Consider the following 15,454-nt stretch of genomic DNA (forward strand, 5'->3'; position numbering starts at 1 on the left):
CACATTGATGTTAATAGGTACGCTGCCGCCACTGAATCAAATAAGATATAATAAAATCAGATAAGAACAGAAGCTTCAATCAATATTTCAACCAAACTTCCTCTCAGATTAACTAGTCTTAGCTTCTGAAGTGCCTACTTAGAATCTTATCTAACAAGAGCATATAACTCTTCGGAAATTCACGGATTGGTGTTTGAATGGCGAGGAAAGTTGTCTAACTTTGTGATCTATTTTCTGGGAATCCTGGAAGTCATTGGAGCGTGTGAATGTTTGAAGGGAACCCAGGTCTCTGCCACTTTGCTTGAATTACTACCTGGTTAAGCTCTAACATGCTAAGACACCCATAATACCTTTATGTAACGATTGAGTCAGCCGAATGTAGGTTCTAAACACAACAAACATTTTCTCTATTCAAGTTGGTGTCAAGTTATGTAAGTATGATTGCTCTCATTTGAACTCTCAATGTCCACTCTGAGTGGACTTTTCATATTTATATTTATCTGTCTGTCTGTCTGTCTCTCTCTCTCTCTCTCTCTCTCTTGTAATGTTCGTTTCAAGTGATAAACAGAGAAATGTACCACGTATTAGTAATTGGTCAGCTTTTCATGAAATCAATGTTTCTCAACCTGTGATTCGTGAATACAAAGATCAGCTTTTCATGAAATCAATGTTTCTCAACCTGTGATTCGTGAATACAAAGATCAGCTTTTCATGAAATCAATGTTTCTCAACCTGTGATTCGTGAATACAAAGATCAGCTTTTCATGAAATCAATGTTTCTCAACCTGTGATTCGTGAATACAAAGATCAGCTTTTCATGAAATCAATGTTTCTCAACCTGTGATTCGTGAATACAAAGATCAGCTTTTCATGAAATCAATGTTTCTCAACCTGTGATTCGTGGATACAAAGATCAGCTTTTCATGAAATCAATGTTTATCAACCTGTGATTCGTGGATACAAAGATCAGCTGCTCTTCAAATCAATGTTTCTCAACCTGTGATTCGTGGATACAAAGATCAGCTTTTCATGAAATCAATGTTTCTCAACCTGTGATTCGTGAATACAAAGATCAGCTTTTCATGAAATCAATGTTTCTCAACCTGTGATTCGTGGATACAAAGATCAGCTTTTCATGAAATCAATGTTTATCAACCTGTGATTCGTGGATACAAAGATCAGCTGCTCTTCAAATCAATGTTTCTCAACCTGTGATTCGTGGATACAAAGATCAGCTTTTCATGAAATCAATGTTTATCAACCTGTGATTCGTGGATACAAAGATCAGCTGCTCTTCAAATCAATGTTTCTCAACCGGTGATTCGCTGACCACGTGTATAACTCTTTCCATTTCTCTGGTGGTCTGCGATGATAAACATTACATTTACTATGAACCTTTAAAGGAGATCTGTGAGAAGGTTCAATATAGAATTAGAGGTAGAGAATGGCTGAGATAGCAACTTCAGATGTACACCTGAGACTCCTAGTTGAGACAGACATTTAAACATTTGAATAAAGAAAGACAGAAAATATTTGTTCCACAAACCAGAATAATAAAATAATAAAACATTAGCTTTTTAAATCATTCTTTAGAAACAAAATGCTAAGAATACAAATAATCAAACAAAGGAGAGCTTTATGTCATTACGTTGTGTCAACTGTTAGGCTTATGTCACTTGAGAATGTCACAGGGAACTCTTACTTCCTCTAGTCTAGCTGTCAGACAGACGTGTGTGTGTGTGTGTGCAGTGTATAATTCAATAGTAGATAAGTCAACTGTGTCCTAGAGTCTAAGTGTACACCTAAATCAGTCAGCTGTGTCTATGTGTACTATGTACAACTTACAAGGCTGCAATGTGTCACGTGCAACAAGTTCTTGTGGGTGGTGGGAAAGTAGAGGTAAATATCTAGACAAAAAAAAAAAACGAATCAGTTTCGTTAGTGCGTCTTTTCGTGGTCCTCATACAACGTCTTAATAATGGTACAAACAATGTCCTGATAGCTGCGTGGTCCTCATACAACGTCTTAATAATGGTACAAACAATGTCCTGATAGCTGCGTCGTCCTCATACAACGTCTTAATAATGGTACAAACAATGTCCTGATAGCTGCGTCGTCCTCATACAACGTCTTAATAATGGTACAAACAATGTCCTGATAGCTGCGTGGTCCTCATACAACGTCTTAATAATATTACAAACAATGTCCTGATAGCTGCGTCGTCCTCATACAACGTCTTAATAATGGTACAAACAATGTCCTGATAACTACGTGGTCCTCATACAACGTCTTAATAATGGTACAAACAATGTCCTGATAGCTGCGTCGTCCTCATACAACGTCTTAATAATGGTACAAACAATGTCCTGATAGCTGCGTCGTCCTCATACAACGTCTTAATAATGGTACAAACAATGTCCTGATAGCTGCGTCGTCCTCATACAACGTCTTAATAATATTACAAACAATGTCCTGATAGCTGCGTCGTCCTCATACAACGTCTTAATAATGGTACAAACAATGTCCTGATAGCTGCGTCGTCCTCATACAACGTCTTAATAATGGTACAAACAATGTCCTGATAGCTGCGTGGTCCTCATACAACGTCTTAATAATGTTACAAACAATGTCCTGATAGCTGTGTCGTCCTCATACAACGTCTTAATAATATTACAAACAATGTCCTGATAGCTGCGTCGTCCTCATACAACGTCTTAATAATGGTACAAACAATGTCCTGATAGCTGCGTCGTCCTCATACAACGTCTTAATAATGATACAAACAATGTCCTGATAGCTGCGTCGTCCTCATACAACGTCTTAATAATGATACAAACAATGTCCTGATAGCTGCGTCGTCCTCATACAACGTCTTAATAATGGTACAAACAATGTCCTCTTAGCTGCGTGGTCCTCATACAACGTCTTAATAATGGTACAAACAATGTCCTGATAGCTGCGTGGTCCTCATACAACGTCTTAATAAGGATACAAACAATGTCCTGATAGCTACGTGGTCCTCATACAACGTCTTAATAATGGTACAAACAATGTCCTGATAGCTACGTGGTCCTCATACAACGTCTTAATAATGGTACAAACAATGTCCTGATAGCTGCGTGGTCCTCATACAACGTCTTAATAATGGTACAAACAATGTCCTGATAGCTGCGTCGTCCTCATACAACGTCTTAATAATGGTACAAACAATGTCCTGATAGCTGCGTCGTCCTCATACAACGTCTTAATAATGGTACAAACAATGTCCTGATAGCTGCGTCGTCCTCATACAACGTCTTAATAATGGTACAAACAATGTCCTGATAGCTGCGTCGTCCTCATACAACGTCTTAATAATGGTACAAACAATGTCCTGATAGCTGCGTGGTCCTCATACAACGTCTTAATAAGGATACAAACAATGTCCTGATAGCTACGTGGTCCTCATACAACGTCTTAATAATGGTACAAACAATGTCCTGATAGCTACGTGGTCCTCATACAACGTCTTAATAATGGTACAAACAATGTCCTGATAGCTGCGTGGTCCTCATACAACGTCTTAATAATGGTACAAACAATGTCCTGATAGCTGCGTGGTCCTCATACAACGTCTTAATAAGGATACAAAAAGAGTCTTGATAGCTGCGTGAAAAAAATGTCTTGATAGTATATTTGTAATAAACTGAAGTATTTTTGATATAAAGTTACAGAATTAAATCTATGATGTATGCTGACTTCTATTACTAGTAAACTGCCTAGTAACTATAGTCCCAATAGAAGGTCACGTTGACCTAATTCTCTCAGAAAAATATTTAGGCTAAAAGCTCACGAAAAAAAAATATGCTAGTTGTTATTGGTTAGTATTGTTAGTTACTGAGTGTTTTATTCAGGGGAGAGAATGACAGAACATCTTTAGTTAGCTCACCACAGATCTCCATTTTTTTAAACGGAATGCAGAAGCTCAACATCCATATATTTCTAGAGGGTTTAAGAAATGGGTTATAGATGTGTTATTGTATAATCGTAATAGCAAAGGGAACTTAAGTTTGTGTGTGTGTGTCTATGTTATATAATTGGTGTTTTTATCTTCTTTATCAATTAGAAAGTGAACTGATGTATTGTCCTGAACCCAGGAAGTTGAGCTGCTGAGAACGCAACTGTAGGCCTGTCTAGAAAGTCATTCAGGACGTCACAACTGTAGGCCTATCTAGAAACTCATTCAGGACGTCACAACTGTAGGCCTATCTAGAAACTCATTCAGGACGAAATCACTGCTATCTAATGACATGCCTTCCAGAGACTACGCAACATTGAAAGACGAGCTTTTAAAACAAGGCCGACTTTTTGTGGACCCTGACTTTCCGCCCGACACCTCATCTCTTTATACTGACGGCACGCCAAAGCGAGGCAATGCGCCCCCTGGTGAGATCGTTTGGAAGAGGCCAAAGGTAATTAATGTTTAGCTCACTTACAACTTTCAGCATTACGTTAACAATCACACCATAAATAGACATAATTCAGAAGTTGTTCATTGAAGACTTTCATCCACTAGAACCAGGGAGTGTTTCAGTCTTACTACCCAGTCTATGAATATATGGCTTTCAATGGAGAGGATTGAAGGAACCGAAGTGCTTCTGTGTTTCTTTTGAAAGACTTTGCCCGATACATACGCCTATTAGGAGGGGAGAGACATGACTAGATAATTGTCTTTGTGTTTTGTTTATTTGTGTGGCTAGAATCGAGAATTAACCCTTGTACTAAAGTCTGTAATCCATTTATGGTTATAATAAGATTCTGGTCGATTTGTTCAACACATCTCATGTTTGGTTGTGATTTGTTCAACACATCTCATGTTTGGTTGTGATCTGTTCAACACATCTCATGTTTGGTTGTGATCTGTTCAACACATCTCATGTTTGGTTGTGATCTGATCAACACATCTCATGTTTGGTTGTGATCTGTTCAACACATCTCATGTTTGGTTGTGATTTGTTCAACACATCTCATGTTTGGTTGTGATCTGTTCAACACATCTCATGTTTGGTTGTGATCTGTTCAACACATCTCATGTTTGGTTGTGATCTGATCAATTTTGAGAGGAAAAGTATGTGTGTATAGTTGGCTACTTCTCAAAATGTATTAATGTCAAAGAACTGTCCCATAAAACTACATCCACTTTCCCAGCCAACCGGCTTTTTGTTTGCTATCTACACCAGCTAACTGTCCCATGAAACTACATCCACTTTCCCAGCCAACCGGCTTTTTGTTTGCTATCTACACCAGCTAACTGTCCCATGAAACTACATCCACTTTCCCAGCCAACCGGCTTTTTGTTTGCTATCTACACCAGCTAACTGTCCTTTGAAACAAAAGCTCCCCTGCTGTTGGAATCTTAAAAACTCTTAATATAGATCTTTAGCATTCCAATTCAAGAGTGGTTGCTCAAAATAAAAAGAAGCCATTATTATATTAATAAAAACTTTATCTAGACAGCTTTTAAGTTTCACTTATGAAACTGTATAGAATATTTCGTGTTATACAATGAACAAACAAGTGTTGATCAGGGAAGACATATAGGCAACTGCATTTATTACGTAAACACAAGCAAGTGTGCAAATGTTAATACTAATATGTTACACTAGGCTTGTTGAGAATATTGGCTTATTATACGTGTTATTGTTTTTTTTTAAGTCACTTGTGAAAAAACCGGAATTTATCGTCGATGGTGTAGATAGAAATGACCTTGACCAAGGTGATCTAGGTAAACATTGTGTGTGTGTGAATTAATATTTAAAAAATCACAACTTCTTACAGTCTTCACAACTTCTTACAGTCTTTACAACTTCTTACAGTCTTTACAACTTCTTACAGTCTTTACAACTTCTTTACAGTCTTCACAACTTTTACAGTCTTTACAACTTCTTTAGTCTTCACAACTTCTTTACAGTCTTCACAACTTCTTTACAGTCTTCACAACTTCTTTACAGTCTTCACAACTTCTTTACAGTCTTCACAACTTCTTTACAGTCTTCACAACTTCTTACAGTCTTTACAACTTCTTTACAGTCTTCACAACTTCTTTACAGTCTTTACAACTTCTTTAAAGTCTTCACAACTTCTTTACAGTCTTTACAACTTCTTTACAGTCTTTACAACTTCTTTACAGTCTTCACAACTTCTTTACAGTCTTTACAACTTCTTTACAGTCTTCACAACTTCTTTACAGTCTTTACAACTTCTTTACAGTCTTTACAACTTCTTTACAGTCTTCACAACTTCTTTACAGTCTTTACAACTTCTTTACAGTCTTCACAACTTCTTTACAGTCTTCACAACTTCTTACAGTCTTTACAACTTCTTTACAGTCTTCACAATTTCTTTACAGTCTTTACAACTTCTTTACAGTCTTCACAACTTCTTACAGTCTTTACAACTTCTTTACAGTCTTCACAACTTCTTACAGTCTTTACAACTTCTTTACAGTCTTCACAACTTCTTTACAGTCTTTACAACTTCTTTACAGTCTTTACAACTTCTTTGCAGTCTTCACAACTTCTTTACAGTCTTCACAACTTCTTACAGTCTTTACAACTTCTTTACAGTCTTCACAACTTCTTTACAGTCTTTACAACTTCTTTAAATTCTTCACAACTTCTTTACAGTCTTTACAACTTCTTTACAGTCTTTACAACTTCTTTACAGTCTTCACAACTTCTTTACAGTCTTTACAACTTCTTTACAGTCTTCACAACTTCTTTACAGTCTTCACAACTTCTTTACAGTCTTTACAACTTCTTTACAGTCTTCACAATTTCTTTACAGTCTTTACAACTTCTTTACAGTCTTCACAACTTCTTACAGTCTTTACAACTTCTTTACAGTCTTCACAACTTCTTTACAGTCTTTACAACTTCTTTACAGTCTTTACAACTTCTTTACAGTCTTCACAACTTCTTTACAGTCTTCACAACTTCTTACAGTCTTTACAACTTCTTTACAGTCTTCACAATTTCTTTACAGTCTTTACAACTTCTTTACAGTCTTCACAACTTCTTACAGTCTTTACAACTTCTGTTTTCACAACTTCTTTTTGTCTTTTCAGCAACATCCATTACGACTATTTTTATATCGAATTTTGTTTAAAATATGTTTAATGTATCACTTTGAATGTCACAAAATCAAAGGAAATATATTCTGATTAGGTTTAAAATGACTGGATTTTTGCAGGGGATTGTTGGTTCATAGCTGGCGCTGCAGTTCTAGCTATCAATCACAGGAAGCAGTTTGAAAGGGTTGTTCCCCTTGATCAAGGTTTTGACAAAGCCAATTACACAGGTAATATAATGTAATGGAAAGTCTGAGCACAGAGTAACTATCAAAGCTGTATGCGAGGTATCAATTTGACATCATCCTGGTTAAGATCTAAAAGACTTTATAATTTTCCAATGATAGGCCTTTAGATCTAGATTTAGAAGATGAGCAAAAATATTCCTGAACGTTACTTCATTAAGCTCCTCGTGTAGCAAATTCTTTATCAAAGAATACCTGACAGGCTCTCACATAAAATCATTATCAAACAATACCTGACAGGCTCTCACATAAAATCATTATCAAACAATACCTGACAGGCTCTCATATAAAATCATTATCAAACAACACCTGACAGGCTCTCACATAAAATCATTATCAAACAATACCTGACAGACTCTCACATAAAATCATTATCAAACAATACCTGACAGGCTCTCACATAAAATCATTATCAAACAACACCTGACAGGCTCTCACATAAAATCATTATCAAACAACACCTGACAGGCTCTCACATAAAATCATTATCAAACAACACCTGACAGGCTCTCACATAAAATCATTATCAAACAATACCTGACAGGCTCTCACATAAAATCATTATCAAACAATACCTGACAGGCTCTCACATAAAATCATTATCAAACAATACCTGACAGGCTCTCACATAAAATCATTATCAAACAATACCTGACAGGCTCTCACATAAAATCATTATCAAACAATACCTGACAGGCTCTCACATAAAATCATTATCAAACAATACCTGACAGGCTCTCACATAAAATCATTATCAAACAATACCTGACAGGCTCTCACATAAAATCCCTAATCATGCAATACCTGACAGGCTCTCACATAAAATCCCTAATCATGCAATACCTGACAGGCTCTCACGTAAAAATCAGAATGGTTTTGCCTGAAATACAGAATATCAAGACATAGATCATTGGGAGAACGAAATGTAAGTCAAGGTATTTAGAAACAGTTGAACAGGATCAATGTCTGGACAATTTGGATTATCATGGTTATTATTATTGTCATTTTATTGTGGTTCTTAAGTGACAGACTTAAAGACGACTTTTTTTTTCCTTAGGTGATGTTCTGTAGACATTTGTTTGATTACTTCCAGGAATGTTTCGCTTTAACATTTGGTGGTATGGAGACTGGACTGAAGTTATCATTGACGACTTCTTACCCTCCATTCAAGGGAATCTAATCTACTGCCGTAATAATGAAACTTACAATGAGTTCTGGCCTTGCCTTTTAGAGAAAGCTTACGCAAAGTAAGGCATTTTAAAATAGTCTTCGTTCTATCGTGTGACAAATAAGGAAGACAGAATAACAGACAGATTCAAAGACAGATTCAAAGACAGATATAAACAATGGAATAACACAGAGAAATACACGTTTTGATGAAGAAGAGCAAGAGGCATGGATGGGTGGATGGATCGCATCTAGTTGAGTGAGTGGTAGCATGGTTTATCAGAGGAAAGAGTAAGAGTTTGGTGGACGTAGTATTGAATGAATAGTTTGATGGACGTAGTATTGAATGAATAGTTTGATGGACGTAGTATTGAATGAATAGTTTGATGGACGTAGTATTGGATGAATAGTTTGATGGACGTAGTATTGAATGAATAGTTTGATGGACGTAGTATTGAATGAATAGTTTGATGGACGTAGTATTGAATGAATAGTTTGATGGACGTAGTATTGAATGAATAGTTTGATGGACGTAGTATTGAATGAATAGTTTGATGGACGTAGTATTGAATGAATAGTTTGATGGACGTAGTATTGAATGAATAGTTTGATGGACGTAGTATTGAATGAATAGTTTGATGGACGTAGTATTGGATGAATAGTTTGATGGACGTAGTATTGGATGAATAGTTTGATGGACGTAGTCTTGAATGAATAGTTTGATGGACGTAGTATTGAATGAATAGTTTGATGGACGTAGTATTGAATGAATAGTTTGATGGACGTAGTATTGAATGAATAGTTTGATGGACGTAGTATTGAATGAATAGTTTGATGGACGTAGTATTGGATGAATAGTTTGATGGACGTAGTATTGAATGAATAGTTTGATGGACGTAGTATTGAATGAATAGCTTGATGGACGTAGTATTGAATGAATAGTTTGATGGACGTAGTATTGAATGAATAGTTTGATGAACGTAGTATTGGATGAATAGTTTGATGGACGTAGTATTGAATGAATAGTTTGATGGACGTAGTATTGAATGAATAGTTTGAAGGACGTAGTATTGAATGAATAGTTTGATGGACGTAGTATTGAATGAATAGTTTGATGGACGTAGTATTGAATGAATAGTTTGATGGACGTAGTCTTGAATGAATAGTTTGATGGACGTAGTATTGAATGAATAGTTTGATGGACGTAGTATTGAATGAATAGTTTGATGGACGTAGTATTGAATGAATAGTTTGATGGACGTAGTATTGAATGAATAGTTTGATGGACGTAGTATTGAATGAATAGTTTGATGGACGTAGTATTGAATGAATAGTTTGATGGACGTAGTATTGAATGAATAGTTTGATGGACGTAGTATTGAATGAATAGTTTGATGGACGTAGTATTGAATGAATAGTTTGATGGACGTAGTATTGAATGAATAGTTTGATGGACGTAGTATTGAATGAATAGTTTGATGGACGTAGTATTGCACGAATAGTTTGATGGACGTAGTATTGCACGAATAGTTTGATGGACGTAGTATTGAATGAATAGTTTGATGGACGTTGTATTAAATGAATAGTTTGATGGACGTAGTATTGGATGAATAGTTTGATGGACGTTGTATTAAATGAATAGTTTGATGGACGTAGAATTGGATGAATAGTTTGATGGACGTAGTATTGAATGAATAGTTTGATGGACGTAGTATTGAATGAATAGTTTGATGGACGTAGTATTGAATGAATAGTTTGATGTTCGTAGTATTGAATGAATAGTTTGATGGACGTAGTATTGAATGAATAGTTTGATGGACGTAGTATTGAATGAATAGTTTGATGAACGTAGTATTGGATGAATAGTTTGATGGACGTAGTATTGAATGAATAGTTTGATGGACGTAGTATTGAATGAATAGTTTGATGGACGTAGTATTGAATGAATAGTTTGATGGACGTAGTATTGAATGAATAGTTTGATGGACGTAGTATTGAATGAATAGTTTGATGGACGTAGTCTTGAATGAATAGTTTGATGGACGTAGTCTTGAATGAATAGTTTGATGGACGTAGTATTGAATGAATAGTTTGATGGACGTAGTATTGAATGAATAGTTTGATGGACGTAGTATTGAATGAATAGTTTGATGGACGTAGTATTGAATGAATAGTTTGATGGACGTAGTATTGAATGAATAGTTTGATGGACGTAGTATTGCACGAATAGTTTGATGGACGTAGTATTGAATGAATAGTTTGATGGACCTAGTATTGAATGAATTGTTTGATGGACGTTGTATTAAATGAATAGTTTGATGGACGTAGTATTGGATGAATAGTTTGATGGACGTTGTATTAAATGAATAGTTTGATGGACGTAGTATTGGATGAATAGTTTGATGGACGTAGTATTGAATGAATAGTTTGATGGACGTAGTATTGAATGAATAGTTTGATGGACGTAGTATTGAATGAATAGTTTGATGGACGTAGTATTGAATGAATAGTTTGATGGACGTAGTATTGAATGAATAGTTTGATGGACGTAGTATTGAATGAATAGTTTGATGGACGTTGTATTAAATGAATAGTTTGATGGACGTAGTATTGAATGAATAGTTTGATGGACGTAGTATTGCACGAATAGTTTGATGGACGTAGTATTGAATGAATAGTTTGATGGACCTAGTATTGAATGAATTGTTTGATGGACGTTGTATTAAATGAATAGTTTGATGGACGTAGTATTGGATGAATAGTTTGATGGACGTTGTATTAAATGAATAGTTTGATGGACGTAGAATTGGATGAATAGTTTGATGGACGTAGTATTGAATGAATAGCTTGATGGACGTAGTATTGAATGAATAGTTTGATGGACGTAGTATTGAATGAATAGTTTGATGGACGTAGTATTGAATGAATAGTTTGATGGACGTAGTATTAAATGAATAGTTTGATGGACGTAGTATTGCACGAATAGTTTGATGGACGTAGTATTGCACGAATAGTTTGATGGACGTAGTATTGAATGAATTGTTTGATGGACGTAGTATTGAATGAATAGTTTGATGGACGTAGTATTGAATGAATAGTTTGATGGACGTAGTATTGAATGAATAGTTTGATGGACGTAGTATTGAATGAATTGTTTGATGGACGTAGTATTGAATGAATAGTTTGATGGACGTAGTCTTGAATGAATAGTTTGATGGACGTAGTATTGAATGAATAGTTTGATGGACGTAGTATTGAATGAATAGTTTGATGGACGTAGTATTGAATGAATAGTTTGATGGACGTAGTATTGAATGAATAGTTTGATGGACGTAGTATTGAATGAATAGTTTGATGGACGTAGTATTGCACGAATAGTTTGATGGACGTAGTATTGAATGAATAGTTTGATGGACCTAGTATTGAATGAATTGTTTGATGGACGTTGTATTAAATGAATAGTTTGATGGACCTAGTATTGGATGAATAGTTTGATGGACGTTGTATTAAATGAATAGTTTGATGGACGTAGTATTGGATGAATAGTTTGATGGACGTAGTATTGAATGAATAGTTTGATGGACGTAGTATTGAATGAATAGTTTGATGGACGTAGTATTGAATGAATAGTTTGATGGACGTAGTATTGAATGAATAGTTTGATGGACGTAGTATTGAATGAATAGTTTGATGGACGTAGTATTGAATGAATAGTTTGATGGACGTAGTATTGAATGAATAGTTTGATGGACGTAGTATTGCACGAATAGTTTGATGGACGTAGTATTGCACGAATAGTTTGATGGACGTAGTATTGAATGAATAGTTTGATGGACGTTGTATTAAATGAATAGTTTGATGGACGTAGTATTGGATGAATAGTTTGATGGACGTTGTATTAAATGAATAGTTTGATGGACGTAGAATTGGATGAATAGTTTGATGGACGTAGTATTGAATGAATAGTTTGATGGACGTAGTATTGAATGAATAGTTTGATGGACGTAGTATTGAATGAATAGTTTGATGGACGTAGTATTGAATGAATAGTTTGATGGACGTAGTATTGAATGAATAGTTTGATGAACGTAGTATTGGATGAATAGTTTGATGGACGTAGTATTGAATGAATAGTTTGATGGACGTAGTATTGAATGAATAGTTTGATGGACGTAGTATTGAATGAATAGTTTGATGGACGTAGTATTGAATGAATAGTTTGATGGACGTAGTATTGAATGAATAGTTTGATGGACGTAGTCTTGAATGAATAGTTTGATGGACGTAGTATTGAATGAATAGTTTGATGGACGTAGTATTGAATGAATAGTTTGATGGACGTAGTATTGAATGAATAGTTTGATGGACGTAGTATTGAATGAATAGTTTGATGGACGTAGTATTGAATGAATAGTTTGATGGACGTAGTATTGCACGAATAGTTTGATGGACGTAGTATTGAATGAATAGTTTGATGGACCTAGTATTGAATGAATTGTTTGATGGACGTTGTATTAAATGAATAGTTTGATGGACGTAGTATTGGATGAATAGTTTGATGGACGTTGTATTAAATGAATAGTTTGATGGACGTAGTATTGGATGAATAGTTTGATGGACGTAGTATTGAATGAATAGTTTGATGGACGTAGTATTGAATGAATAGTTTGATGGACGTAGTATTGAATGAATAGTTTGATGGACGTAGTATTGAATGAATAGTTTGATGGACGTAGTATTGAATGAATAGTTTGATGGACGTAGTATTGAATGAATAGTTTGATGGACGTAGTATTGAATGAATAGTTTGATGGACGTAGTATTGCACGAATAGTTTGATGGACGTAGTATTGCACGAATAGTTTGATGGACGTAGTATTGAATGAATTGTTTGATGGACGTAGTATTGAATGAATAGTTTGATGGACGTAGTATTGAATGAATAGTTTGATGGACGTAGTATTGAATGAATAGTTTGATGGACGTAGTATTGAATGAATTGTTTGATGGACGTTGTATTAAATGAATAGTTTGATGGACGTAGTATTGGATGAATAGTTTGATGGACGTAGTATTGAATGAATAGCTTGATGGACGTAGTATTGGATGAATAGTTTGATGGACGTAGTATTGGATGAATAGTTTGATGGACGTTGTATTGGATGAATAGTTTGATGGACGTAGTATTGAATGAATAGTTTGATGGACTTAGTATTAAATGTATACTTTGATGGACGATTCAATTGAATGATCATACTTCTTATAAATTACAAACGTTTATTGAAAAAAAAAAAGATGTTTACAACGTCGGCGTATCTATAAGTTAACATTGTCGCTCATGTTCATTATCTGTGTACAACTCTCAATCATGGCTTTGTTTTCCTGACTGATGGAAAAATGTTTTTCAATTTGTCTTGAAGGCTACATGGAAGCTACGAAGGACTGGAAGGCGGCTTCACTCAAGACGCTATGGTTGATCTGACTGGAGGCATTTCAGAGTTCATCGACTTGCGGGACAAGAGAAAAATACCCAGCAACTTGTTCCAGCTGTTAGAAACCTCGTACAAGATGAAAACTTTGATGGGGGCAGCCATTTCAGTATAAATCATTTTTTTAACTTCCAGAATAGTCGGTAACTTTTAGTTAGGGATGTGACAAATATACTCGGTATCTTGGAGATCGCTGGTGGGAGTTACAAGCAGAAGATACAATGCTTGCTAGACCTAAATAATTATATGGTTTATAGAGCTAAGAACGAGGCGGACTAGCACGCAGAGAAATTATAATTTAAAATGTTTGGATTATAAAATAATTTCATTATTGCTTAAAACACTTCATTTAATTCTTTTCTTTGTAAGTTTTAGGTAATGATAATGCGCAGTCACACTATAAAATAGACTCATTAAACGGTAGATTGCATTGTTGAAATGTTTCTCTGCTGATACAAAAATGTTTATCTTTTTTATTCTCTTACAAAATAAAGCCTCCAGAAAGAGCTTCAAGCAATGAAGTACAACTGTTGAATGGCTTAGTTGGGGGTCATGCTTACAGTATCACTGGATTTAAAGAGGTACATTTCATATCTAATCATGAGCACTTCTAAGTAGTGAGTTGACAGAACGTGTTGTAAACATTTGATTTCATTTAAAGCTGAACACATTATTGTTACGGTACATTTTGTTTACTCCAGATCCAGCTACGACCAGCTAGAGTTGAGTTAGTACGTCTGAGAAATCCCTGGGGGCATGGCGAGTGGAAGGGAGCCTGGAGTGACCAGTAAGTTTCCAACGTTAGAATTTACGATCCAATGAGGAAGTGTTCTTCTTCTTCTACCGAGCTGTGAGCTCTTTATAATGAAGTGTTCAAATGTTACAGTGCTCTGGCTTTACAGTGCTCTAGTGTTAGCGGTTACTATGTTCTGTGGAGGGCAGAATTTCATGTGGTTACGAAGCCCCAGCTACGACCTACTTAATTTTGCCACAACCAACTCAGACATAAACATTGTCCGCCGGTGGTCGATTTGAACTCTCTTTTCGCCATCTATGTCTGTCCTCAGCAGTGAAGTTTCTTTTAGTCCCGCGGCCTTTGTGTGGGACCTCCATCTGTCTAGTTCTGAAGCCGCCTGCAGTCTTTAAAGCGTTTCCGTGGGGCATATCTGCTTCGTCGATCACCTTTCAGCTCACAAAAAAAAAAGACTGCCTTTGGCATACGTTCGTCCCTCTTAAAGGATACGTGCCCAGCAGGGGAACTAACTGCTTGACGTTGATAAAAAGGTCCTTCTATGAGAGTATTAACACAAATAAATATAAACTCCTTCTATAGGAGAGTCATTACACTTTTTTGTTTTGCAATGGTTGAATACTTTCAACTGAGAGAAAGATGCAGTGATGCTTGTAGTAGATTTGAGGAGCATAATTTGTGCCTCTGAGACAAG

General features: G+C 35.6%; 1 protein-coding gene across 1 annotated transcript in view; it reads left to right on the plus strand.

The window, feature by feature from the left end:
* The first annotated feature begins 223 nt into the window (after nt 1-223).
* LOC106060152 (calpain-9-like) overlaps nt 224-15,454 on the plus strand; it is a 39,999-nt gene continuing 24,768 nt past the window's right edge. The window contains exons 1-8 of the mRNA XM_056024718.1: nt 224-431; nt 4,106-4,451; nt 5,695-5,764; nt 7,231-7,338; nt 8,447-8,600; nt 13,941-14,118; nt 14,504-14,590; nt 14,711-14,796. Coding sequence (XP_055880693.1) covers nt 4,290-4,451; nt 5,695-5,764; nt 7,231-7,338; nt 8,447-8,600; nt 13,941-14,118; nt 14,504-14,590; nt 14,711-14,796 — 845 coding nt within the window. The 5' untranslated portion in view covers nt 224-431; nt 4,106-4,289. The remainder of the gene's footprint in view (nt 432-4,105; nt 4,452-5,694; nt 5,765-7,230; nt 7,339-8,446; nt 8,601-13,940; nt 14,119-14,503; nt 14,591-14,710; nt 14,797-15,454) is intronic.

Source organism: Biomphalaria glabrata, chromosome 3, assembly GCF_947242115.1.
Source record: "Biomphalaria glabrata chromosome 3, xgBioGlab47.1, whole genome shotgun sequence".
Taxonomy (NCBI): domain Eukaryota; kingdom Metazoa; phylum Mollusca; class Gastropoda; family Planorbidae; genus Biomphalaria; species Biomphalaria glabrata.